At 38.1% G+C, this 26,792-nt stretch overlaps 1 protein-coding gene across 1 annotated transcript in view; it reads left to right on the plus strand.

Moving 5' to 3' along the window:
- The window catches only part of PDE11A (phosphodiesterase 11A), a 308,732-nt gene that overhangs the window by 88,732 nt on the left and 193,208 nt on the right, over window positions 1–26,792 (plus strand). Inside the window, exon 3 of the mRNA XM_059703969.1 lies at window positions 16,535–16,624. Within this exon, the coding sequence (XP_059559952.1) occupies window positions 16,535–16,624 (90 nt within the window). The remainder of the gene's footprint in view (window positions 1–16,534; window positions 16,625–26,792) is intronic.

Raw genomic sequence — 26,792 nt, forward strand, 5'->3', positions numbered from 1 at the left:
GTATAGATGGCCAAAGACAAAGTATTCACACCAGACAGCTATTGTGGTGTTGGCTGTTGTCGTTTTCTTATTTGACCATCTAAGGGGAAAGAGGTCAGTCCCCTGTCTAAATAGTCAAGTACTGCATGTTTTAAAAATTCTTGCAGCACACCAATTGAAAATCACTGTTGCATACCATTTTATATAAGGAATTTGAGCATCTCTGGATTTTAGTATCTGCAGGGGTCCTGGAACCAATCCCTTGGATACCAAGAGACACTGTACTTAAGTTTTGGGAGAGTCAAAAGTTATATATAGATTCTCCACTGCAAGGGGGTGGTGCCTCCAACCCCTGCATTGTTCAGTGGTCCACTATAGATACTATTTTCTACCTATTAACAACGATTTCAAAATAATAATTATACCTAGAGTTTGAGAGGACAAGCTGGCGTGGAGCTTTTACATGCTGTATAGAAGAGTATAAAGTGGAACAAGCGTAATTTTTTCTAGAAAAGAATTAGACAAAGTATATCAAGATCCTTAAAATTTTCCCCATTTTCTGATCCCCAAATTCTATTTCTAAGATTTTTCCTTAAAAATAAAGGAAATCCAATCACATGATACAACTTGTATGATTCTTTTTTTTTTCATTTTTTTTTTATTGCTTAAAGTATTACAAAGGGTATTACATATGTATCCACTTTATCCCCCCGCAACTTGTATGATTCTTGAAGACATACTAATTGAAACACGCCAGTCACAAACGGGCAAACACTCTATGATTCCACTTTACATGTGGTACCTAGAATGGCCAAATTTATAGAAACAAAATAGAATGATGGTTGACAGGGCCGAGAGGAGAGGAAAAAGAGGAGTTGTTTAATGGGTATAGAATTTCAGTTTTGCAAGGACAAAAAAATCTGGAGATCTGTTTCACAGCTAAGTGAGTATACTCAGTACTGAATTGTACACTTAATGGTTAAGATGTCAAGTTCTATGTTATTTGTGTGCCTCAAGGTACTCTTTTTTGTTTGTTTGTTTGTTTGTTAATCCTCACCTGAGGTTATTTTTCCACTTATTTCACTTATTTTTAGAGAGAGTGGAAGTGATGGGAGAGAGACAGAGAGAGAGAAACATCAATGTGAGAGAGACACATAGATTGGTTGCTTTCCACATATGCCCGACCAGGGCCAGGGATCAGCCTGCAATCGAGGTACATGCCCTTGATCAGAATCATACCTGGGGCCCTTCAATTCTCAGGCCAACACTATCCACTGAGCAAAATTGGCTAGGGGTGATTTCTTGATAACTATTATTTGCAAATAAAATTGCTAATATTTTAAAAAATAGTTATAAATGTTGTACTAGGATGTTTGTTTTCTAAATGAAATTTATAATGGTATTAGCTAGGATTACAGCAGGCTGATAGGAAGGCAAACTATTATAAATAGGACTTTCATCCTTCATTCATGCAGGTGCTGAAATCTCACCTCTTTCATTAAGCTTTTCTGGAATAAATAAAATAGCATAAATTCCCAGAACCTCATTCCATCCTGATTATTATCTTAAGTACTTTTTTCAGATATAATTCCCACAGAATCAGGGTTACCTTTTGGACCTGCTGCCTTTAAAGAAACAGCCCAAACAACAAATGCATGATTTTAGTTGATTCAGATACCCATTGAGTCTCTGAAGAAAACACTACGTTCTTAATATATAGGAAAAAATCTTCAAAGGAAAACAAAATGAACAGCCCCTCAGTTAGCTCCTGGAAGCACCCATTTTTCTGCTTCCTGTCTTGCATGTACAGACTTTCTCTTCACTTATGGGCTCAAGGCAAAGTTAATGTGTTCTTTATTTTTTAAAATATATTTTTTATTGATTTCAGAGAGGAAGGGAGAGGGAGAGAAAGATAGAAGCATCAATGATGACAGAGAATCATTGATTGGATGGTTCCTGCACTTCCCACCCAGGGGATTTGAGCCCACAACCTGGGCACAAGCCCTAACCGGGAATCGAACTGTGACCTCCTGGTTCATAGGTCAACACTCAACCACCGAGCCACGCCAGCCGATCAAAGTTGACATGTTCTTGCTCATCCCATTGCAGCTTTTTGGAAAGAAAAGGTAAAGAGCAACTTTAGATCATCTTCATAGGGGGATTTCACAAGAAAAGAGCCATGGCTCCTTGCCAATAAAGATTTTATTCTTTTATTAAATTGATGTGTTTCACCCGTTGTTTGTCGTTCATGTTGCTCTCAGGATTTATTTAGCTAAGTATATTAGAGGTAGGGTGGTCATCCAAATAATTCACCATCCAAATCAGGACACTTGTGCAAGTGAAAGAAAATGGGCCAAGAGGCATAAGCCAGATTTCCTAAGCCAACTGCAATGTGTGGCCACTCCAATGAGAGAGCTGTGAAAGGCTTCCCAGTTTCTCTCTGCAGAAAGGTGGAAAGCAAGGACTCACAGATATTTTAGGAACATGGAAATTAGCTTTAACAGTCCTCCTAGAAACTCAAACTCTCAGAAAACTGCAGCTCGCAGGAATATCTCAGTGGTGTTCAAAATATAAAATAATTGAATAAAAGTGTTCCTTAATTGTTAAACCCTGGGGATAAATAAATACATTTCCAATCGAAGGCACTTCTCAAATATTCACCTCTCAATGGTAGAGCACCTGTGATGGGCAGCCTCAGAAACCTGTCCTTCTCAGCATATTTTCACACTGGAAGACCTGTGAGCAGCCATGTGATTAAGGAATGAGTTACACAGTGCTCTGTTTAAACTGCATCAGGGGCACCAGGATGCCTTTCTGTCCATGGCTTCAAATCACTGGAAAAGAGTGACAATTTTTTCTAGAAACTGAATGAAAAATAGATCCAAGTGTCACTAACCCAGTGTGAAATGACGGGCTGTGACTCTGACATTGTCACGCGGATGCCAAAATACAGCCCAACTCAAAATGGACCATGCATAGAAAACATTAGCAGTACGTTCTGGGACAGCAAGGGGAAAAAATAGTAAAAACATTATTATGGCCTCGGACTCACTGATCATTTTTTAAACTTTAATCTGTCTAGTGCACCATGCGCATGCCCTTTTTCTCTCTGTCGACACCTCACACTCCTCAAATGATATCCCACTCATCTTTTTCTATGAAACCCAATTAAAGTAGGTTACTATAAATACATAGATATCTACATAAGAAACTGAATTGCCCAAAGAGTGCCAGGAGAAAATAAAGCAAAATTATATAAAGATGAGACAAAGTATGACAAGTGATTTTGTGTCCCAAGACACCAAACAGAGAAGATTGATGGTTGATTAGGTGTTTTGTTCTTTCTGACATCTGCTTAAGATAGGGAGGTGGGGTTGAGATCCTTACTACTCCTTTTGGCCAATGTTAATTATCTTAATCCAATGCCATGTATTTCTGATAGGTGTTATGGTCATGGCCAGGACCCAAACGCATACCTTCTGGCTCCAAATCTCAAGTTCATTCTCTCAGCATTCCCCTGAGCAGCCGGCCCCAGAAAGATCTGCCTTTGTTGCTCTTCCCCTAAGGATTCCAGGATGTGGCCTCAGGCTGGTAGGAATGAATGTGGAATGAGTGGAAGAGAGTCAGTTCATGCACTCTGTTGGGTATTGCCTGTGACTTGTGTCATGACTCTGAGCAAATGCAACCTTGCACTTCCATGGGCATAAATGCCAATTTGAAATGATCAACCATGACACCAAAAGCAAAAACACTACCTTAAAAATTTTGTACCTAGATAAGCATAGTAAAATGATGTCATGGCTAAACTACTCTGGTTTTCTGGACCTAAGTAAATCTGTAGCTATTTTAGCCCAGTGATTCCTAATAAAGAGACTCCTGACCCCTCGAAGTCTGAGAAGGCAGCAGTGGTGATAAGAGTTGGGGTGTTAATAGTTGATTGGTAAGAGGCAGGATCCATGAATAATTTAAATAATTTTATAAAACTAACAGAGATAACATTCTTAACCAGGACTAATTTACACAGATGAAATAAAACAAGGTTTTTTTAAAATGTCTTTTAGGGAAATTTTATCAGTGTTCTTATCAGGAGGCCTGATGGAATTTTTATATGTCTCTGATGAATGAAAAATGAGAAACAAATTATTATTCAATAGTAGTAAATTTAGAGAAAGACCAAGATTTTAAAAGCAGAAAAAAGGGACAAAAGGTGTTCCTAATGGTGAAAAGTGTGGGGATGACTGAGTATGAGTCCCAAGGGGAGTGAGATTGGCTGGGAAGCTGTAGTGCAGGGCTCTCCTTGATGTGAAACATCTATGGCTTTTCCATTAAGGTTCAGAGGCCAATTATGACTCCACGTTCCCCACAATCCTCTGTGGATCATTACAAGCTCCCAGTTGTTTCATGGATCCTCTTTGGGATTCAAGTCAAGTGATCAGAGGAACCAACCTTTTTGTTTCATTCAGGGCTCCCAAAATGACCCTGGGCCTGGATGTGCATGTGGCTGCTTCCTTACAAATACCTGTGGAATGAGATTTCCTACCCTTTCAATTCTTCTCTCCATGTCATTTTCAGGTAAAGGAAGGGCTGGGCCACAGAGTTTGGTAATTATTCAGTATTCTATTTTTAACTCTGATTGCTTTTCACCTGAGCTTCCTCAAAAAGATCCTGGGACTCATACCAAGATTATATTTTTGTCTCTCCTGATCTGGTTTTAGTTCATTGACTACTTACCCAGGTATTGGATGTAGCTGTTGATTTCCTGTAAGGTAGACATTGCTAATACATGCTTTGCTGTCTGCTTGAATGCAGGCCTTCCACTCTATAAGTGTATGGGCTGTCAGCTGCATGCACTGAGAAACTTGTTTAAAGAATAAATGCACCTTTAAGTACATTTCTAATTTATCAGGAAAATGTAGCTTCAGAAACAGTAGTCATTTTATGACTAGCAGCACAAATATATAATAGTATTATAATATAGCTGTTAAAGTGAACTTAGTTAATTAATCAATTTAGACCTCAAAGAATAAGCTTCTAATTGAGAAAAGAGAAATCTGAAGTATTAACTGCCAAATTACATACATATGCTAACAAAATGAACAGCCCACCTTTATTCTCTCACACTTGTGAATGGTGATTCATTCCTATTTCTTGTCATGGAGTGTATTTTATTCATTATAATTATACTAGAGGCCCTGTGCATGAATTTGTGCATGGGTGGGGTTGGGCCCGCCCTGATTGGGGCCAAGGGAGGAGGGGCTGTGGGCAGTCAGCTGGCAGGCCCCGCCCCCTGGTTGAACTCCCAGTCAAACTCCTGATTGAGGGGACAATTTGCATATTAGCCTTTTATTATATAGGATTTATCCTGGAATTTTGGTCTATTAAGTAAATAACTTGTATAAGAGTTAGAATATTGTTCAAATAGCAGTTACCTATTTATATATCTTATTGCTGTCTTTAGATTTCCACATAGAAGCAGGCTGGGAGAAAAGCAACACTCTGCCCTGTGATTTTTGTGCTGGGAGTTTGATGTCCAATTGCGGGGTGAAAAGTTTTACAAAATTCTAAATGGAATTTATTCCACTACAAAGTTAGTTCTCCCTCCCCACCCCTCACATTCACCCACACACAACCTCCTAAAGTCATATAATTGTGATTGTGTAAAATAAACCCAAGAAAGTGTCAAGTATACAGATGTTAAAAGAAAGAGAAAGCAAGTCACAGAAGCCACTTCACAGGAACTAGGAACTGAAACAAGTCTTGTTCTTGCACAGATGAAGCTTCCAGTTCATCCCAGCAGCTTTCAGATACTGATGCAGTCTTTAAAATAAGATAAGTTTAACCCTAGCCAGTTTGGCTCAGTGGATAGAGTGCTGGCCTGCGGACTGAAGGGTCCTAGGCTCCATTCTGGTCAAGGGCACATGCCTGGGTTGTGAGCTCAATCCACAGTAGGGGGTATGCAGGAGGCAGCCAATCAATGATTCTCTCTCATCATTGATGTTTCTCTCTCTCTCTCTCTCCCTTTCTCTTCTTCTCTGAAATCAATAAAATGTATTTAAAAAAATAAGATAAGATTATTTAAAGCATATTGTCTTCATTTCTTAAGGTTAATGCAGTTACGAAATATTCATTTACTTTTTATTTTATTGACCTCTGTGTTGCTGAATATTTTGCCCAGCAAATCAAGACTCTTGGTGAACTAAAGAATGGTTTCACCAAATGTGGTCCCCAAACCAGAGAGTTGTGTTTGTTTGGTTTCTGTTATCTTCATTAACCTTGTAAATTGATATAGATTCAGAGAAAATTGTTGCTGCTCCCCTATTCTTCCTCAAAGCAAGAACAGTTGGTATAATCTAAAAGTTGGTCCATTGTCCCTCCATCCCACCTCTGTCCCCTACGCTTCTTGGTTGCTGTGTGTGCATGAGAAGACTGGCACTATATATTCTCTTGGTAAAGGACAGTGCCTAAAAGAAAGCTTAACAGCAGATAGAACTTGAAGATACATATTATACCATAAAGTCACATATATTCAAGAAATATTTCTTGAGAAAATTTTGTGTCAGATATTGTGTCCTGTTCCAGAGGGACAGGGAAATGAACAAAATATTGACTCTGGCATCAAGGAGTTCACTCTCTGTCCCTGACATTGGGTCTTATTAATTCCTTGAGCTGACAGCCATGTCTAACTCTCTTTCATGGTCAATGGATAAAGAGTAGAGCAGTCATGAAATTAATCTTACTTGGTAGAGGTAGTCTGTCCGAGATACTAGTAAGGAAAAATTTTGCCCTTTAAGACCAAAACAAGTAGTGTTATTGCTTTTAGTTCAGGCAGAACTCTACTTGACAGTTAACATTTCTGTAGTGTGAGCTTTAGTTAGGCTCTGATTTGAACTTTAAAATGGCTTTTATTTTTCAAATTCCAAACATATTATTCCAGTTTTCAGTATAATAAAATTTATAGATTAATATTAACGGACAATTGATCTCTTTTTATTGTTGAGTCCTTTTATTTACAAATATGGTCTGTTTCTCCATTTAAAAAATCTTTTTTTATGTTCTTTATAGATTACTAAAAATTTCATGGCAAATGGGTAGTGGGTTTTATTAAATGACTTTTTAGAATATTAAGGTGACATTTTTTCCTTTACAAGTTAATATAAAAGTTTATAATAATTGATTTTGCACCATTGAACCATCAGTTTATTCTGAATAGAAAGGCTTGGTCATATTTCATTATTTTTAATATTTGCATAAATTCAATTTCTTAATATACTATATAATTTCAATCTTCTAATATTTTTTACTTAAGATATTGCTAATCTGTTTTAATAAGGTTGTGCTATTTTTATTAGGATGCACTATCAGGATTATAATATCTTCAGGAAATACTTGATGGGTTTCTATCTTTCTCTGGATTCTGAAATAATTTTAATATCATGGGATTTGAAAGAATTTGCCTATGAAACTATCTAGACCTGGCACCTTTTCTGAGAATGATTTTACTTCAACTCTGTTATTTTTTTGTGGTGATTGGTTTACTCAGATTTCCTCATTCTTCTGCATTTAATTTTGTGAATTTATATGTTCTTTAAATTCACAAGTTTCCATCTGATTTTCAACTTTATAAGCTTGGGATTGTATAAGGAAGTCTACTATAAGTCTTTCAATTCTTTTCTGTAGCTCTGATTATATATTATCACTTCTGTTTTAGTATATTTGAGTTTTTCCCTCTGATTAAACTAGCTAGTGATTTATTTGTCTTACTGCCTTTTCCCTACAAGAACCATTTCTAGAATAATTTATCAATTTTACTAGTTTTTCCCCCATTATTTTCAGCTTAAAAAATTTATTCCTTCCTTTCTGCTTTCTTTTGGGCTTATATTTTTATTATTTTTCTTACTTTATATGGAATTTGGCCCTTACAATAAGCATTTGAGTTATGAAAAGAAGCAGCAGCTGAAGGAAGTGATGAGACTACTACATGCTGACAGACTGAATGGGTGAGAAGTGAAAAGTGTGGATGGGGGCAATGAAGCATTTTTGGCTTTAAATATAGATTCCTAGCTTGTTAGGTAAACTGTTCTAAGATAAAGAATGAGAAACCTTACTGAAATATGATGAACCACATAGAATATTTTCTTTTGCCTCTCTGAATTGATCCTCTACTCTGGTATTGATGATTAACCCTTCACAAAATTCTGTTGTTAAGCCAACATCAAGCCCTATCTGTCTTCAAGGTTGTCCATGAAGAATGTCCTGAAATTACAAGGCACCAGTTCTGTGCTTTAGGTGAATAGACACAACATATGGACTTGATCCAGGCTTTTACATTTATAATATTCACTTTATGGTCCTATTATACTAGTTAAATATTAATAAATATAAGCTTTTCATAGCCTTCTCTATTTCTTCTCTACTGGAGAATATTGTTGGAAATTAAAAAATACTATAGTTTATTAACCATGTCATTGGTGTTGCATTTTGATGATGAATTATTTTTGGAAAATGAAAAAAAAATATTTTTTTATAAGTTGAAGAATCCCCTCTGAGTCTGGAGTGTTTCTCTGAATAGCAATTTTATATTTCCTCACTGTATTTCCTGAGATTATTACATATCTTTCATAAGTACCTATAAAATACCAAGCCATAGTCTTAAATATTGGTGGTACTTTCTGATGTGTTCCTAATGAGATTTTAAATAGTACTGTATGAAAAAAAAACCCTAGTTTTTAATATGTGTAAGGATTTATATTATATCTTACATTCTTTAATTATGACAACAAGGCACATTGGGATGGGCAGCCAGTGTATTTAAACGTATGACTTTTCTAGATGGAAAACCAAAGGTTAGTGGATTCTTGGTAGGTTGCAGTATGAGAGGGAGGGTCTTGGTTACTGTTACAATACTCCACCGATGGTGAGGGATGACAGTTCTGGACCAGAGAAACTCTAGTATGGGGTTGGAGGCTCCAAATCTGCCTAATTGCCCACTTGCTTATGCCTATATATTAATAGTAATCAAAGATGACTTCAAGGGTTTGGAACTGGGTGATTTCAACTTAAATGGTTCATCTGGCACATTTGGGGCATTTTGGGAAGCTCTTTTTTTTCAGGATGAGAAGAGGATTGAGATGACAAACTAACTGTTTTGGAATGCTGACTTTAAGGTAGTACAGTAGTCCCCCTCATCTGTGATTTCACCTTCCATGGTTTCATCAACCATAGTCTGAAAATATTAAATGGAAAATTCCAGAGATAAACAATTCATAAGTTTTAAATTGTGCACCATTCTGCATAAAATGATGAAAGCTCACCCATCCCGTTCCATCCTGGGATGTGAATCATCCCTTTGTCAGCATCTCCATGCTGTATATGCTCCCCACCCATTAACCACTCAGTAGCCATCTTGGTTATCAGATCAATTCTTGCGGTATCTTAGAGTAATCTTTATTATAGCCTAATATTCTCCTCACTTCACCTTGTCACATAGGCATTGTATCATCTCACCTAACAAGAAGAAAAGAGAGTACAGTACAATAAAATATTTTGAGAGATACCACATTTAAATAACTTTATTACAATATATTGTTATAATTATTCTATTTTATTATTAGTTATTGTTGGTAATCTCTTTCCGTGCCTAATTTATAAATTAAACTTTATTATGGCATGAGTAAGAGAAAACACAGTATGCTAGTATATAGGGTTTGGTACTATCTAAGGCAAGCATATCAAACAAAACACATGGCCTGCAGGACCCATGCGGCCCACAACGAATATTTTTGCAGCCCAGCCAATATAATGGTACGTAAGAAATGTTTTAATAAAAATTTCATAACTTAATTTTTACAATATCCTGTTATACATAAATACTAATAACAATCGACAATGTTCGCTAATGACTGATTACTATAATCGTGTTGCATTCATTTCCCTTATGTGTCGGTGCACCATTTCTCTTCACTAATACAAGCAGCAAATATTTTAGCAGCCAATTGCCACATCATTAGTCTTGGACTGACTTGTTTGGTGTGCGCAACAGAAAATATTTTGCTTTCGGATAACAAGAAAAATAGGTTTATTTGTGTTATGCTTATTAATTTGTGCAGTTATTCAGTGTCTGGTAAGTTAATGTTCAAGAAAAAATATTAATTTTTATTAAAATGTTCTATTATTTTATGTTAATGATTACTCATTTATTTCAGCCCTTTATATTCAGCATGTCTCTATCAGAATAAACCTACGTTTCTATGAAAATTGAAGCTTTTGTTTTTTTTGGAGCCCACATAAACTTAAACCTTGTTTATTTGACCGGTGTTAGTCTTGGAGTTTGACATGCTTGATCTAAGGTTTCAGACATCCATTGGAGGTTAGAACATATGCCCGAGGGTAAGGTGGGGCCACTGTAATCTTATTACCACCACAAGCCCAGGCAACCACTAAGCTACTTTCTTTTAAGGTAAATTTCCTTTTTCTGGACTATACAATGAGATACTATACATCCGTAGAAATTTGTCATAATAAGTGATAGCTGGTCATAAAAAGTGGAAAAAAAAACACCCAGTAACAAAATATTCTGTATAGGATTAGCCTATTTGGGTTTATGTGGGGAGAGAAAGTGAAAGAGGAAAACATGAATGATAGTCTCCAAAATGTCACGAGTGGTTATCCCTGAGTGGTAGAAATATGAGTACTTTTTTTTTTTGTTGTTGAAACCTATGATGAGAAAAAAAAAATACAAATTATCTTCAGACATCGCTCCTGAAATGGATTCTTTCAAGGTTTTCCCTTCAGTGGAGTGTCTGAATAAAGAGGGTGGGAATTTAGAATTGCCTCTGGATATGAGAGGGTTATTTTTCTAAAATTTCAGGAGTTGGGGACAGGGCCAAATAGAAAAAAAAGTTATTGGATGATATGACTAGTCCATGCATGACTTAAGTGCTCAGCCAATGAGAACCTCTAAAAAGTCACAGGGGGTAGGTGCTGATGCTTCGAGACTACTTGTTAATTGCAAGGCTACTTCCTCAGCCTTTCTACCTTTGAGTAAGCTTGGCTTCCTGGGGATATTTTAGCCAATACTAGCTTCAAAGAGAAAGGTGAGAATAATGGAAGGATGTTCATTCCAGGAACTCTGGGGTCCTGACTTTAATACCCAGGGGCAGAAGCAGACACACCCATATCCCCCTCTCCTAAGAAGGAGAAGTGGAAGGTGACTGAGCCTCTCCTTCTCCTTTGTCTTCATGTTCTCCCTCATCTTTTGTAAAGGAACTCTCCCCATTCTCTTTAGAGTGTTAATTCTTAGAGTGACAATTTTTAAAAGTATGTGAGCATATTATCTATTGCATTCCAATTTTTTTTTAAAAAAAACAATAATAATAAATTTGGTACTTTATGCCTCAGTGTAGTTTTTGGAGACTGTTTTCCTCAAAAGGGCACAGCACAATTAGAAACAGGCATGTTTTAGCCAAGAGCATGTACTTTGGTGTGAGCTGACATGACTCATTTACAATACTGATTTTTGAAATAGAACCTGACCTATTGATTTTACTGAAATTGCATAGACACAAAATTGCGATGAACCAAACTCTACTCTAGAAGCAGGAATTTCCTCTGGAGTCTGAAAAACTTCAAACCCATTTTAAAAAGTGTTTTTAATAGTCTATTTCTAAAAGATGTGGAAAATGTTTTATATGTGAAGATAATGTTACTCTACTTGAAGATTTTTTTTTAGCGTTTGTTTTACAGCTATCTTAAAACATCACCAGTTTCAAATCAGTGGGACCCAAATCAGTGAAGCTTTGCCTAATAGTTAATGCCTGAGGGCAGAAGGGACATAGAGCCACACCTCAGGAATTGCACAGAGGAAGATGGTGGAGAGCCTCCTCTAACCCATTCATTTGCCTGACAGTGATGTGGCTCTGCAAGCTGCTTTGCCTTCAGGAGTGGGTCCATAAAGGGGATGGCCCCAGGCCCCTCACTGAGACTCTCTAGTGTAGAACCCCAGTGTTCTTTAATGATATATAATTGGACCAGACCAGATCATGGGGTTTTAATAGCCTTCTCTGTGGTGTATAAGTTTACAAAGGCTTGGTACTTACTGTCTTTCTTAGGACATTGATGGAAAGTCCCAGTGCTCACAGTTTATGCTTATTAGTGATACTTTTCATGAGTTTCCAGGGCTAAAGTGACTTTTTCACACTGTTTAATGGTTTTCAGTTTAACTCCCTTTCTAGTGGGATGCTGTAAAGATTAATTAGCCAATGTCCATAAAGTGCTTTCAAGCTGAAAAGTGCTGCACAAGGGTGTACAGACTCATTAGCTTCTTAGTCATTCTGGCTTTTTTACCTTTTGGCATTCAGAAACTAGGTAGTGAATGCCAAATTAGCATTTTTTTTTTTTTTATGGAGGAGGGGGACTTCAGAAAGAGCAGAATAGAGTGATAGATCTTTTTTAAAAAAAGATATCTGTTGCACTGAGATGGAAAAAAAGGATATTAAAATATTTTGGTTTTTATTATCTTCTATTTCCCTACTACTTCAGCTTCTTCTTACTTCTTGCTTTCAAAATGTATTTGTCTGCTTATCCTGTACATTTATATAGAAATTCTATTGATTATATTGTCATATGGATATTCATAATGGAGTTTAATCTGGCCCTAAAGTGTTGAATCATTGTGCTAATGAATGAATGACACAGTGTAGATCATTCTCTTTGTAAACGAATTCTCCTATCAGTTTGCAATGTGTCATGAAGGTCTGATATTGTCTCTATAGTAATCTTTGTGTGTGTGTGTGTGTGTGTGTGTGTGTGTGTGTGTGTGTGTGTGTGAGAGAGAGAGAGAGAGAGAGAGAGAGAGATTCATTAAGCTTTTGATTGAGGATGGAAAAGTACAGTTACTCAACAAAGACATAAAGAGGTTCTAAAAGAAACCAAAGACAATGATGGATAATCTACAAAAAATTAGATTGAAAGATGACTTTTTAGCATCGTCAACTGCACATGATAGGGGAATAATATCTTCTAACTGAGAGAAAATAGCTGTCAACCTAAAATTGTATACCCACCTAAATTACCTTTTAAGATGATCATAAAATAAAGATATTTTTGTACAAAACAAAAAAAATCATTTACCACCAATGCTAAAGGATATTCTAAAGTGTTGTCTTTTAAAGGTAAGAAAATAATCCCAGAATGGGAGGGAAAAGATGCTAATGCTGAAAGGAATGAATAGGGAAAATTTGGTAAATCTGTGGTTAAATATAAGTAAGCATCAACTAATAATAATGATGATGTCCAATTTACAGTAACAAAACAAGACAGAACAAGGAAAAAAAGTAATATGTATACCAGGAAAGTAGTGTTAAGAGTTAAAGTATTCCAAGGTCCTTATTTTATTTGCAAGGAGTCTAAAGGTGTTAAATTTAGATTTTGTTAAGTCTGTACACAACTTTTCTAGTTTTATCACTAAAATAAAGGGAAATGTAATATAGTAGAGGAGAGAATCAATGAAATAAAAAAAAAATCAATAGCGACTGGCTTAGTGAACAAAGGAGTAAAGAAATTTAACATGAATTTTAGTAATTGTTCCTGGGGCTTTTACCTTGCAATTACAAGTACTAAGTAACTGTGTTGTGGAGTTTATATGTAAACTTATAAGACAAGTGAAAACAAACAAACAACAGTCTTAATGATATGTGAACAGGTGCTTTGGCTTGAGATAAAATCTCCAGTAACATTATCATGTAGATTACCCAGGGCAGGTGTTATGGGAGAGGAACCTCAAATGTAGGGAAGCCAAATCTTTTATTATGGACAGTTAGCCTGCCTGAACTCTGCTCCAGAGAGTGATCTTATCTTAATTATATTGCATAGTAATTCTACTCTTGCTCTGGAAAAAGACATTATCTTTTTTCCAAGGCTGTTCACTATACAAACACCTTGGAAGACAGAGCTAATACCTTTGTTTCTAAGATGTGCAGAAATGTAAGAGACCCAGGAGGATTTATCTTCAAACAACTTTGGATAAGTTTATAAAGCCTCAGTTTTCTCTTCTGAAAAATGGGATGAATAGTATAACCTACATAATTGTGAGGATCAGATGATGTAGTACATATAAAATGCTTAACATCATATCCAAGGACTTTATAAATATCAATGACTATTAGAAGTGATTATCTTGCCTAACATATGAGCATGTTTACTGAATTATTTGTTTTCTCTAGCAAATAGAATATTGCAGTTCACTGATGTTTCTAATTATTAGAATCTCCAAATATTAGAACAAAAAGGACCAGAAAGATTATCCAGTTAAACCAGGAATTTTACTGATAAAGAAGTAAGTTCAGAGAGGTTGAGTGACTTGTTGTCTTTCTCACAGAACAGCCAAATAAAGGACAATGGTCATCTGATTTAAAAGTCAGATTCTTTTTAATTACACACAATGCTTGTAGCTCAACAAATAATGGTATTACAAACAAATTAAAGCAAGCCTGTGATATATTAGAAAGCATTTCAAGTGTTTATTTGATCATTGCCATCTTCCTATGTGCTTGACCTATAAAATCCACCTTAAACTTAGTCCCTGAAGGCAAATAAATACAGAAAGGAAGAAAAGATGACAAGTTAAAATAAATAACCCACGTCTCCTCCCTTCCACCTCCATCACTGTCAATCTCTCTACTGCAGAGAAAAACACAAAACCAGAAAACTGCAGGAAAATGCTGTCTGAGTGTGTAGGTGAAGTTGAAAACGGTCCCATTCTGGCCAAGGCAGGGAAATTCTGGCAGAGTATCCAACAGCTTTAGGTTGACAGCTTTGTAATGGTTTATTGACAAACTTCTTAAGGCATGAGGAGGAGGAGTAAGGAAGGGGAAAGCGGGGGCGACAGAAATAACATTTAGTTCTCAAAGGCAATGTGTAGGAATGAGCATCAGTTGTAGAATTAGATGCGCCTGAGTTCCTGTGTGAGTTTGAGCAAGTTACTGAGTTTCCCAGTCTGTAAAATACTAGTACATAATGCTCCTCCATGGGGAATTGATGTGCAATTCAAATGAAGAAACGAAGTGAGAGTATCTGGCATAAAGCAGGTCCTCATTAAATATTGGTTTACTTTGAATCAAATTCGGTGAAGGAACTTATCCTGAAATATATCTGCAACAATGAAACCAATTATTGTATACCTCTACTTAATACCAATCCTACTATTTTTCTCTCTTCTTTAAGACTGGGGCCACAGTATTAGCTTCGACAGCATTCTGAAATACTGTTGGGGACCCAAGGTCAGAGTTGAGTATGCCCAGGTAGCCAAAGCAAGGTTTTAATTGAATTTTCCTTCAGCTTTTGTCCACCTCAAGCCTCTGCAAAATCATCTTTCACTCCAAGTAATTACGTTCTGGGTGTCCCAGGGGTGTCTCAGACCTGCATATGTGTGTGCCCATGGGCAGATCTGCTCCTGCTGTTCTCATCCCTCCCCACAACTGTGAGCACTGCTCTGCCCACTTTGCGCATGGCAGAAACTGCTCTGTTTTGTGACTGCTCTGTATATTTTTGCAGGGCATGTAGTGTGTGTGCGTGTGTGTGTGTGCGTGTGTGTGTGTGTGTGTGTGTGAGAGAGAGAGAGAGAGAGAGAGAGAGAGAGAGAGAGAGAGAGAGAGAGAGAATGTAATATAAAAACATGCCCTTCTCCCTCTGCTTTAGAGAAGTCCCAAAGGTATATCACTTGTCACAATATCTTATTTTATGAAGAGTTTAGGGAGATAATGCTTTAGGATTTTACTTGGGGCATTCTCTTTTCCTCTGGAATTAGAGATTGTGGAATTGAATTTGCGCGTGAATACCAGGCAGTACTGAAAATCCCTAGACGTACACTAGACCCCTTGTGATGAGAAAGATTTGTTAGGATCAGTTCCATCAGACGTGTTTCTTCCTGTAGGAGGAGTGCTCTCTTAAAGAATTCCCAGCCTTTTTTCAAACAGACTTTTGTAGGACCATCCCACAAATTTGCATTCATGTCCAGTTATGTCTGCAGAGTAGCACGCAGTTTGCGCTCTTTTGCATGAGGCCTCTAGGTTCTCTGGCCCCCAAGTTCTTACTGGGCCAATCCTAACAGGAATATTTGTATCTGAAGATGACAGAGTTCTAGGATCAAGCTAAGATTCCATGCTACAGATACATATGTACAAGAAATTGACTTATATGATGCCTACCTCTAAATCTGAGTGTGAGCCTTAAATTCTAGATATATCAGAGTTTATTCATTTCTCGTTGTTCAAAGAAGGAAGACAAAGATGTACTTAGACATAGTTCCTGTCTCATAGCCATCATAATGTGTAGCTTTACTTTATGTCTTCTTAGATGTTACTGTCTTTACTTAAAGCTTGATTGAGACCATCTTATAGTTAACTCTGAAAAATATGCCTTCTGAAGTTAAGCTACCAGTATCAATAATGCCATACTCAATCTCTATGGTAGAAAAGAAAGTATTACAATTAAGTATATTCAGGAAATGTGGAATCTAGTTCAGTGATGTTTCAATGCTCTTAACTCTCTCTGCCCCCAGGTTATGCAGATGTATCTTCCATTCTGTGGAATCGCCATATCGAATGCTCAGGTATTTGCTGCCTCCAGGAAAGAATATGAAAGAAGCAGGGTGAGTAGAAAGAAATTTGGTTCACAACCCTCAAAGCTCTCTGTTTTTCAAGAGTCTGTGAGTCATTAATCCCAGATGACATTAGAACTGTCCAGGAATTGTTTTTAGTTCTATAATCCTACAAGTCTGTGGTTGAAGACCCCTTTAAGAAATGAGCCCAAATGAAGGTGGATACAAATTCTCTGTTGTTTTTTATGAAAGAAATAGTACCAGCTTCTTTTAAAAAGGAAATTAATTTCACATCTATATTATCAGACGGTATAGTCTTGCTTTCTTTTATATATATATATATATATATATATATATATATATATATATATATATATATATATATATATTATTGATTTTTTACAGAGAGGAAGGGAGAGAGATAGAGAGTTAGAAACATCGATGAGAGAGAAACATCCATCAGCTGCCTCCTGCACATCTCCCACAGAGGATATGCCCGCAACCCAGGCATATGCCCTTGACCGGAATCGAACCTGGGACCTTTCAGTCCGCAGGCTGATGCTCCATCCACTGAGCCAAACCGGCTTCGGCAAGTCTTGCTTTCTTATAGCTCTGAAGCAATAACACAATTTAGTAATATTTTTAGAATTTAATTTCTTTAAGAAACAAGGAATATTATAAATGATTTCACCCCATTTCACAGATTTTGTTTTTGAATTGAAAGGTTTTCTGGCAGACCATCACAAGATAACCGAACAATATGCAAATACTATTTTATCTATCTATCTATCTATCTATCTATCTATCTATCTATCTATCTAAGCCCAGCGAATGACCAGAACAACTGGAACGACTGGTGGCTATGACGCGCACTGTGGCAGCCAACCAGCCTGATCTGGGCCCCGATCGGCCCCCAATCGGCCCCCAATCGGGGGCGGGGGCGGCCGGCCAACCACCTGTGGCCCCTCAGTCAATGGGCCCCCATCGGGGTGGGCCAGCCGGACCCCACCCGTGCACAAATTCGTGCACTGGGCCTCTAGTAGGATTATAAAGAAATACACACACAGAGATTGTCCTCATATACCTTCTTCACCAGTTATAGAGTTTAATAGTTGAAAAAAGACAGATGCTCAAAAAATATTAAACTATCAAACAGGTTACATTATATTAGGCTCATTATACTTTTAAATATAGGGAAATTGCTGTCACAACTTAAAAATATATTTAACAAGAAGGTGTTCCCAAAGGTTGGAAACCCCAATTAATTGGTAGTCAAATTGATGGAAAGTTCCATTTGTTGAGCATTATGATTGATGAATATTTCATAGTACACATATAAACACAGTCCACTACTACAGCAATCTTCTCCAGCATAGCATACCACACCTTTTCTCTGATTTGGATCCTTATTTCATCGTTAGTCCCATCATTAGTCCCATACCTTTCCTTTCATGTGGCACTCTAGCAATATAGTCCCAATTTTCCAGAAAACAATCTGTTTACTTCACTTTCTCTTATCTTTACCCACATTTCTCCCTCTACATTCAGTGCCTAATGTCCACCTTTTGACTCGCATTACCATTTGCCTTGAATTTCCTTCAGGACCCAGATCAGACTTCTAGTTAATCTTCCCCTCTGTGTTTGTTTTTCCTTGTGTATACTGCCATTGGTCTATTATGGATTCTTATCACACTCTATAGTATTTATTGATGGCCCTCCTCTCCAACTACATTTTGAACTCCTTAAAGGAAGCTTCATGTATTATTAATCTTTACATCCTCATGTACAGCACAGTTTATTTACTCATTCAACAAATATTTATTATGTGGTATTCTTTTTTTTTTAATTAAATCTTTATTGTTCAGATTATTACATTTGTTCCTCTTTTTTTCCCCCCCATAACTCCCCTCCTCCCAGTTCCCGCCCCACCCTCCGCCCTCACTCCCCACCCACTGTCCTCATCCATAGGTGCACGATTTTTGTTCAGTCTCTTCCCACATCTCCCACACCCCATTCCCCCCCAAGAATAGTCAGTCCATTCCCTTTCTATGTCCCTGATTCTATTATAATCAACAGTTCATTCTGTTCATCAGATTATTTATTCACTTGATTCTTAGATTCACTTGTTGATAGATGCATATTTGTTGTTCATAATTTGTATCTTTACCTTTTTCTTCCTCTTCCTCTTCTTAAAGGATACCTTTCAGCATTTCATATAATCCTGGTTTGGTGGTGATGAACTCCTTTAGCTTTTCCTTATCTGTGAAGCTCTTTATCTGACCTTCAGTTCTGAATGATAGCTTTGCTGGATAAAGTAATCTTGGTTGTAGGTTCTTGGTATTCATCACTTTGAATATTTCTTGCCACTCCCTTCTGGCCTGCAAAGTTTCTGTTGAGAAATCAGCTGACAGTCATATGGGTATTCCCTTGTAGGTAACTGAGTTTCTTTCTCTTGCTGTTTTTAAGATTCTCTCTTTATCTTTTGCTCTTGGCATTTTAATGATGATGTGTCTTGGTGTGGTCCTCTTTGGATTCCTTTTGTTTGGGGTTCTCCGCGCTTCTTGGACCTGTAAGTCCATTTCTTTCACCAGGTGGGGGAAGTTTTCTGTCATTATTTCTTCAAATAGGTTTTCAATATCTTGCTCTCTCTCATCTTCTGGCACCCCTATAATTCTGATGTTGGTACGCTTGAAGCTGTCCCAGAGGCTCCTTACACTATCCTCGCATTTTTGGATTCTTTTTTCATTTTGCTTTTCCGGTTGGATGTTTTTTGCTTCCTCGCATTTCAAATCATTGACTTGATTCTTGCGCTCCTCTGGTCTGCTGTCGGGCGTCTGTATAATATTCGTTATTTCAGTCCGTGTATGCTTAATTTCTAGTTGGTTCCCCAATATAAGATCGAGGGTCTTATTAGTTTTCGTGTAGATCTCATTAAGTTTATCGGCAGCTTCTAAACAGTTCTTGAGAGACCTTAAAAGTGTGGTTCTGAACTCTATATCTTCCTTTGACAATTTTGTCCTGTTTCTTTGTCTCCGCATTTTGTTATGCTTCCTTGGTGCACCCCCTAGTGGTCTTTGTTCGCAGTCTTATAGTTAAATCTTGATTGTTGTAGCTAATTCCAGGGAGGGTTTGACCTCCAGGCCAAGTGGCTATGAGAATCAGCTGTGTCAGCAGTGAGAGAACTTCTGTCCTCTAGGGAGGTGCTAATCTAGCCTTTGCCTGAGGCTATCCGGCAAATGCCTCTGTGCAGGGCTTGGGCGGGGCGGGTCGCACAGGATCAACAGGGTGGGCCAGAGAGAGCAGTTATGGCGGCTCTCAGTCCTGTCCCCAGGGGCTCTGCCTCTCTGAGTCCCAGCAACCGCTGCAAACCTCGGAGAGAAAGCTGCCTTTGAGTTCCGACCGAAGCCAGACAGTCCCGCTTCTCCCGTTTGAGTCTGGGTCCCTAAAGACTCGCCTGTATCTGGAGCTCAGAGTCTGCGACTCCCTCCCGATTGAAAATGCCAACCTCGCCCTCCGCCGCCAGCCCGCTCCGCGCACTCCGCACCTCAGAACTTGACTTCACCACTGCACCTCCTCTGAGTGTCCGTGTGCGTTTCTCTTTCCTCTTAGTTGTAGGACTTCCACTCAGCCAGCGTTCCTGTGGTTCTGGGTGATGTCCCTTCCGTTTTTTGGTTTCACTTTTGAAGTAGTTGTTCAAAGCAGCAAACTCTGGCGTTAACCTATGCCGCCATCTTGCATGTGGTATTCTTCAGACACTATCTGTTCAAAGTCCCTGCCCTCAGAGAACTTGGCTTTCTAGTAGGAGCAACAGACAATAGACAAGCTATAAACAAAAATGAAGTGAGATAAAGGGATAGAGACTGGTCCCTGAAGGACAGTTTGGGAGAATGTTTATTTCAGAGAGTGATTAAGAAGGTCTCTATAAGAAGGTAATATTTAAGCGGGGACCTGAATGAAACAAAAGAGCAAAGCTACACAAAGATCTGGGAATAGCATTTCAGGCATTAGAAATATTAAATTCAAAGGCTCTGGGGCAGGAGAATGCTTGGTCTGTGTGTCTAGAGACAGAAAGGAAAGACCTCAAATAGCCAAAGCAATTCTGAAAAAGAACAAAGATGGAGGCATCACACTTCCTGATTTCAAACTATACTGTGAGGCTATAGTAATCAAAACAGTATGACCCTGACATAAAAAACAGATAGCTAGACCAGTGGAATAGAATCCATATCCCAGGAATAAACCCCATGTCTATACAGTCAATATATATTTGACAAAGAAGCCAAGAATATTTACTGATGAAAAGATATTTTTTTCACAATAAATGATGTTGAGAAAACTGGATATTCACATGCAAAAGAATAAAATTGGAGCCCTATCTTATTACAATAGTTAACTTGAAATGGATTAAAGACTTAAATGTAAGACCTGAAATTGTAAAAATTCTAGAAAAAAATGAGGGGAAAAGCTCCAGTGATTTTCTTTTTTGATCTGACACAAAAGCACAAGCAACAAAAGCAAGAATAAACAAGTGAAGCTACATCAAGCTAAAAAGCGTCGGCACAGCAACAGAAACAATAAAAACAATGAAAACACAGCCTATGGAATGGGGAGAAAATATTTGCAAACCATTTATATCAGATAAGAGGTTACTATCCAAAAATATACAATTCAATAACAAAACCCCGAAAGAAAGATAGTCGAGAGAACCAAGATGGCGGCATAGGTTAACGCCAGAGTTTGCTGCTTTGAACAACTACTTCAAAAGTGAAACCAAAAAACGGAAGGGACATCACCCAGAACCACAGGAACGCTGGCTGAGTGGAAGTCCTACAACTAGGAGGAAAGAGAAACGCATACGGACACTCAGAGGAGGCGCAGTGCTGAAGTCAAATTCTGAGGTGCGGAGTGCGCGGAGTGGGCTGGCGGCAGAGGGCGCGGTTGTTGTTTTCAATCGGGAGGGAGTCGCAGACTCTGAGCACCAGATCCGGGCGCGTCTTTAGGGACCCAGACTCAAACAGGAGAAGCGGGACTGTCTGGCTTCGGTCAGAGCGAGTGCAGCTTTCTCTCCGAGCTTTGCAGCGGGTGCTGGGACTCAGAGAGGCAGAGCCCCTTGGGACAGGACTGAGAGCCGCCATAACTGCTCTCTCCGGCCCACCCTGTTGATCCTGTGTGACCCGCCCCGCCCAAGCCCTGCACAGAGGCATTTGCCGGATAGCCTCAGGCAAAGGCTAGATTAGCACCTCCCTAGAGGACAGAAGTTCTCTCACTGCTGACACAGCTGATTCTCATAGCCACTTGGCCTGGAGGTCAAACCCTCCCTGGAATTAGCTACAACAATCAAGATTTATCTATAAGACTGCGAACAAAGACCACTAGGGGGTGCACCAAGGAAGCATAACAAAATGCGGAGACAAAGAAACAGGACAAAATTGTCAATGGAAGAAATAGAGTTCAGAACCACACTTTTAAGGTCTCTCAAGAACTGTTTAGAAGCTGCCGATAAACTTAATGAGATCTACACAAAAACTAATAAGACCCTCGATCTTATATTGGGGAACCAACAAGAAACTAAGCACACACAGACTGAAATAACGAATATTATACAGACGCCCGACAGCAGACCAGAGGAGCGCAAGAATCAAGTCAATGATTTGAAATGCGAGGAAGCAAAAAACATCCAACCGGAAAAGCAAAATGAAAAAAGAATCCAAAAATGCGAGGATAGTGTAAGGAGCCTCTGGGACAGCTTCAAGCGTACCAACATCAGAATTATAGGGGTGCCAGAAGATGAGAGAGAGCAAGATATTGAAAACCTATTTGAAGAAATAATGACAGAAAACTTCCCCCACCTGGTGAAAGAAATGGACTTACAGGTCCAAGAAGCGCGGAGAACCCCAAACAAAAGGAATCCAAAGAGGACCACACCAAGACACATCATCATTAAAATGCCAAGAGCAAAAGATAAAGAGAGAATCTTAAAAACAGCAAGAGAAAGAAACTCAGTTACCTACAAGGGAATACCCATATGACTGTCAGCTGATTTCTCAACAGAAACTTTGCAGGCCAGAAGGGAGTGGCAAGAAATATTCAAAGTGATGAATACCAAGAACCTACAACCAAGATTACTTTATCCAGCAAAGCTATCATTCAGAATTGAAGGTCAGATAAAGAGCTTCACAGATAAGGAAAAGCTAAAGGAGTTCATCACCACCAAACCAGGATTATATGAAATGCTGAAAGGTATCCTTTAAGAAGAGGAAGAGGAAGAAAAAGGTAAAGATACAAATTATGAACAACAAATATGCATCTATCAACAAGTGAATCTAAGAATCAAGTGAATAAATAATCTGATGAACAGAATGAACTGTTGATTATAATAGAATCAGGGACATAGAAAGGGAATGGACTGACTATTCTTGGGGGGGAAAGGGGTGTGGGAGATGTGGGAAGAGACTGGACAAAAATCGTGCACCTATGGATGAGGACAGTGGGTGGGGAGTGAGGGCGGAGGGTGGGGCGGGAACTGGGAGGAGGGGAGTTATGGGGGGGGGGGGGGGAAAGGAACAAATGTAATAATCTGAACAATAAAGATTTAATTAAAAAAAAAATAAAGAATAACAAAACCCCCAAATAATCTAATTACAAATGGGCAGAGCAACTGAACATTCCCCCCCTCCCCCCAAAGAAGACATACAAATGATCAATAGGTGTATGAAACAATGCTCATCATCACTAATTACCAGGGCAATGCAAATCAAAACGAAAATGAGGTATCACCTCACACCTACGAAAATGACTTTTATAAAAAAGATGGCAGTAACAAGTGTTGGTGAGGATGTGGAAAAAATGGAATTCTTGTGCACCATGGGAAACAGTATGGAGGTGATTCACAAAATTAAAAAGTGAACTTCCATGTAATCTGCTGGGTATGTATCCAAAGGATATGACATCACTACCTTGAAGAAATATCTGCAACCCCATGTTCATGCAGCCCTACTCAAAATAGCCCAGATCCAGAAGCAACCTAAGTGTTCATTGATGGATGAGTGCATAAAGAAATTATGGTGTAGACTAGTATATGCACAATAGAATATCATTCAGCCATAAAAAGAAGGCAATCGTGCCATTTGTGAGAACATGGATGGACCTTGAAGGCACTGTGCTAAGTGAAATTAGTCAGAGAAAGGCAAATACTGTATGATCTCACCTACATGTTGGATCAATGAGAAGCAGAACACATAGAAACAGAGAGTAGAATGGTGGTTGCCAGGGCTGAGGTGTGAAGCAAGTGGAGAGACTCTAGTCAAAGTGTACAAACTTTCAATTATAAGATGAATAAATTCTGGGGCCCTAATATTCAGCATTGTAACTATACTTATCATATACTTGAAAGTTGCTAAGAGAGTAAATCTTTTTTTTTTTTTTAAATATATTTTATTGATTTTTTACAGAGAGGAAGGGAGAGGAATAGAGAGTTAGAAACATCGATGAGAGAGAAACATCGATCAGCTGCCTCCTGTACACCTCCCACTGGGGATGTTCCTGCAACCAAGGTACATGCCCTTGACCAGAATCGAACCCGGGACCCATGAGTCCGCAGGCCGACGCTCTATCCACTGAGCCAAACCGGTTACGGCAAGAGAGTAAATCTTAATGTTCTCACCACACACAAAAAAATGTAATTATGTGATGCTACGCATAATGTTAACTAACCTTATTGTAGTAAGCATTTTGAATATAGTATACATGTATCAAATAATCATGTTGTATACCTTAAACTTATAGAAAGTTATATGTTAATTGTATCTCAATAAAGCTGAAAAAAAAATACTGTAGCTAGGACTCGGTCAATGAGAAAGTGAGAGATTCCCCCTAAAATTAGTGGTGAAATAGACAAGGCTTACTGACATGGGAAATGAATGAAAAATGATTGGTTTGTACAGCTGGCAAGTAAACAGTTGAGTAATCAGCATATAGATAGTATTTAAAACTAGGCAATCAGGTAGGTTAATCTGGGGGAGAATTTGTGGATAAGAGAAGGGAAGAGCCCTAGCTGGTTTGACTCAGTGGATAGAGCGTTGGCCTGTGGACTGAAGGATCCTGGGTTAGATTCTGGTCAAGGTCACGAATCTTGGTTGCAGGCTCCTGCCTGGACTGAGCCCCAGTCAGGGCGCGTGCAGGAGGCAACCAATCAATGTGTTTATCTTATATCGGTAGTTCTCTCTGTCTTTCCCTCTCTCTTCCACTCCCTCTAAAAATCAATGGAAAAATATCCTTGGGTGAGGATTAAAGAAAAAGGAGAAGGGAAGAGATCCAAGGATGAGACCAGGAACAAAAAGAAAGTCACTAGAAGAAGGAGGGGGAAATGCCTATGAAGTCAGGAAGCAGGGAGTGTTCACCTGTGTGAAAGGCTCTGATGTCTGTTGAATTGCATATGACCCAGGTTTTCTTCTCTTTCTCTTATTCTGGAGGTAGACTGCATTGTTATTTGAAAATTTTTTTATTATTTGTTAGTACAGCAGCAATTTTTAATTAGAAACAATAAAGTTGCTATAATGCGATTTGTCAGTGCAAGACTCAAGGCAGAATGAGTTTTTCCTCTGAGATAAATGTTCTTGTGTGTGGGTCCCAGAGGCCCTATCACGCAGTCACAACAAATTGAAAAGTTAAATAATTGTTCAGTTAATATGATCCATCTGTAGAAATAGTCCGGATGATTAAAGAAATAATGTTTCCTTCTTAATAACAGGGAATTTCTGTTGGTAATTATTCAGACAATTGCTTCCTCTTTAATGTTGTATTTGGATATGAAATTATCGCACATTGACCTCTATGCTAATTTGCTGTCCAAATGCCAGATCATCAGGATGCACTTAAAACTTTTTTCACCTCCTGGTATTGCTCTTTGCTTTGGGATCATAGAGCAATCATTAGCCATTTCCACAAGCTCTCTTTAGAGAAAACACTTAGGATATTTTTGTCCTCTTTTAGATGCTCAATGAACTAGATTCATTTCATGGATCTATTAACTCATTCAAATGCTTTTCTACCTGAATAGACTCAGAGAAGAAATTTTCAAATGGTTTCAGGACAAATCAAATTCATTATGAAAGTTGAAAATCAACCATGTCCCTAGGATGATGATCAACACTATCTCCCTGAATAGATGTGAATTTGAAAACCCATGAAATCCTCTTGCGAGAGATCAGACTTGAGAGGGCACATCTTATTAAATTCAATTGAATAAAGTACCCTCTGGCCAATTCACTGACTGTGTAATTTTCTGATTGCTCTTGGATAGCAGCATAATATTTTCACCTGTACATAGCCCACTATTCTTAAACCTCTGGAAACATCCATGTAATAAAAAAACTCCAAATAACAATTATTTCAGTGCAATTGCAAGCAAATTTAGTTGGATAAAATAACAGCTAAATAACATACAAATTTAGCTGGATATTACAACTTGCTTTTGCAATGAGTAGAAAAACTATTCACTCTTTTTTTAAAAAAATATATTTTATTGATTTTTCACAGAGAGGAAGGGAGAGAGATAGAGAGTTAGAAACATCGATGAGAGAGAAACATCGATCAGCCGCCTCCTGCACATCTCCTACTGGGGATGTGCCCGCAACCCAGGTACATGCCCCTGACCGGAATCGAACCTAGGACCTTTCAGTCCGCAGGCCGACGCTCTATCCACTGAGCCAAACCGGTTTCAGCTATTCACTCTATTTTAAGTTAGAATTTGTTTTTATTAAATGAGTACCCAGTTTTTAAGTTAGAAATTTTTTGTTTGTTTGTTTTCCCTTTTATTCTCCTGTTTTAAACTTTAATGGTATTTTCTTTCCTGATGTATTGTATGTATGTATGTGTGTGTATATATGTATATATATATATAATTTAAATATTTTTCTGGACAAATTGAGATGAAGCAATACTTCTGTGCAGAAAGATTAATGGGGGTTTTATATATATATTTGGAAGACTCTGAAACCTAATTAGCATTCACCACTATAATTCTTTCAGACTTCTCTGAGAGATGTGTATTAGTGAAAATAAGTCTCAAGTTTGACCAAGAAGCTATTTCTTCCTGATGGGGGGAAGAGCTGCTTTGTAATTTTCTAAAATAAATGTGCTCTTGAGAGAATCAGGTATTCGTTACTTATAAAATGTTGGGTGTATACCTAGTTGCATCGCAGAAAAACTGTGTGTGGGG

This window comes from Myotis daubentonii, chromosome 7 (assembly GCF_963259705.1).
Source record: "Myotis daubentonii chromosome 7, mMyoDau2.1, whole genome shotgun sequence".
NCBI classification, from domain to species: domain Eukaryota; kingdom Metazoa; phylum Chordata; class Mammalia; order Chiroptera; family Vespertilionidae; genus Myotis; species Myotis daubentonii.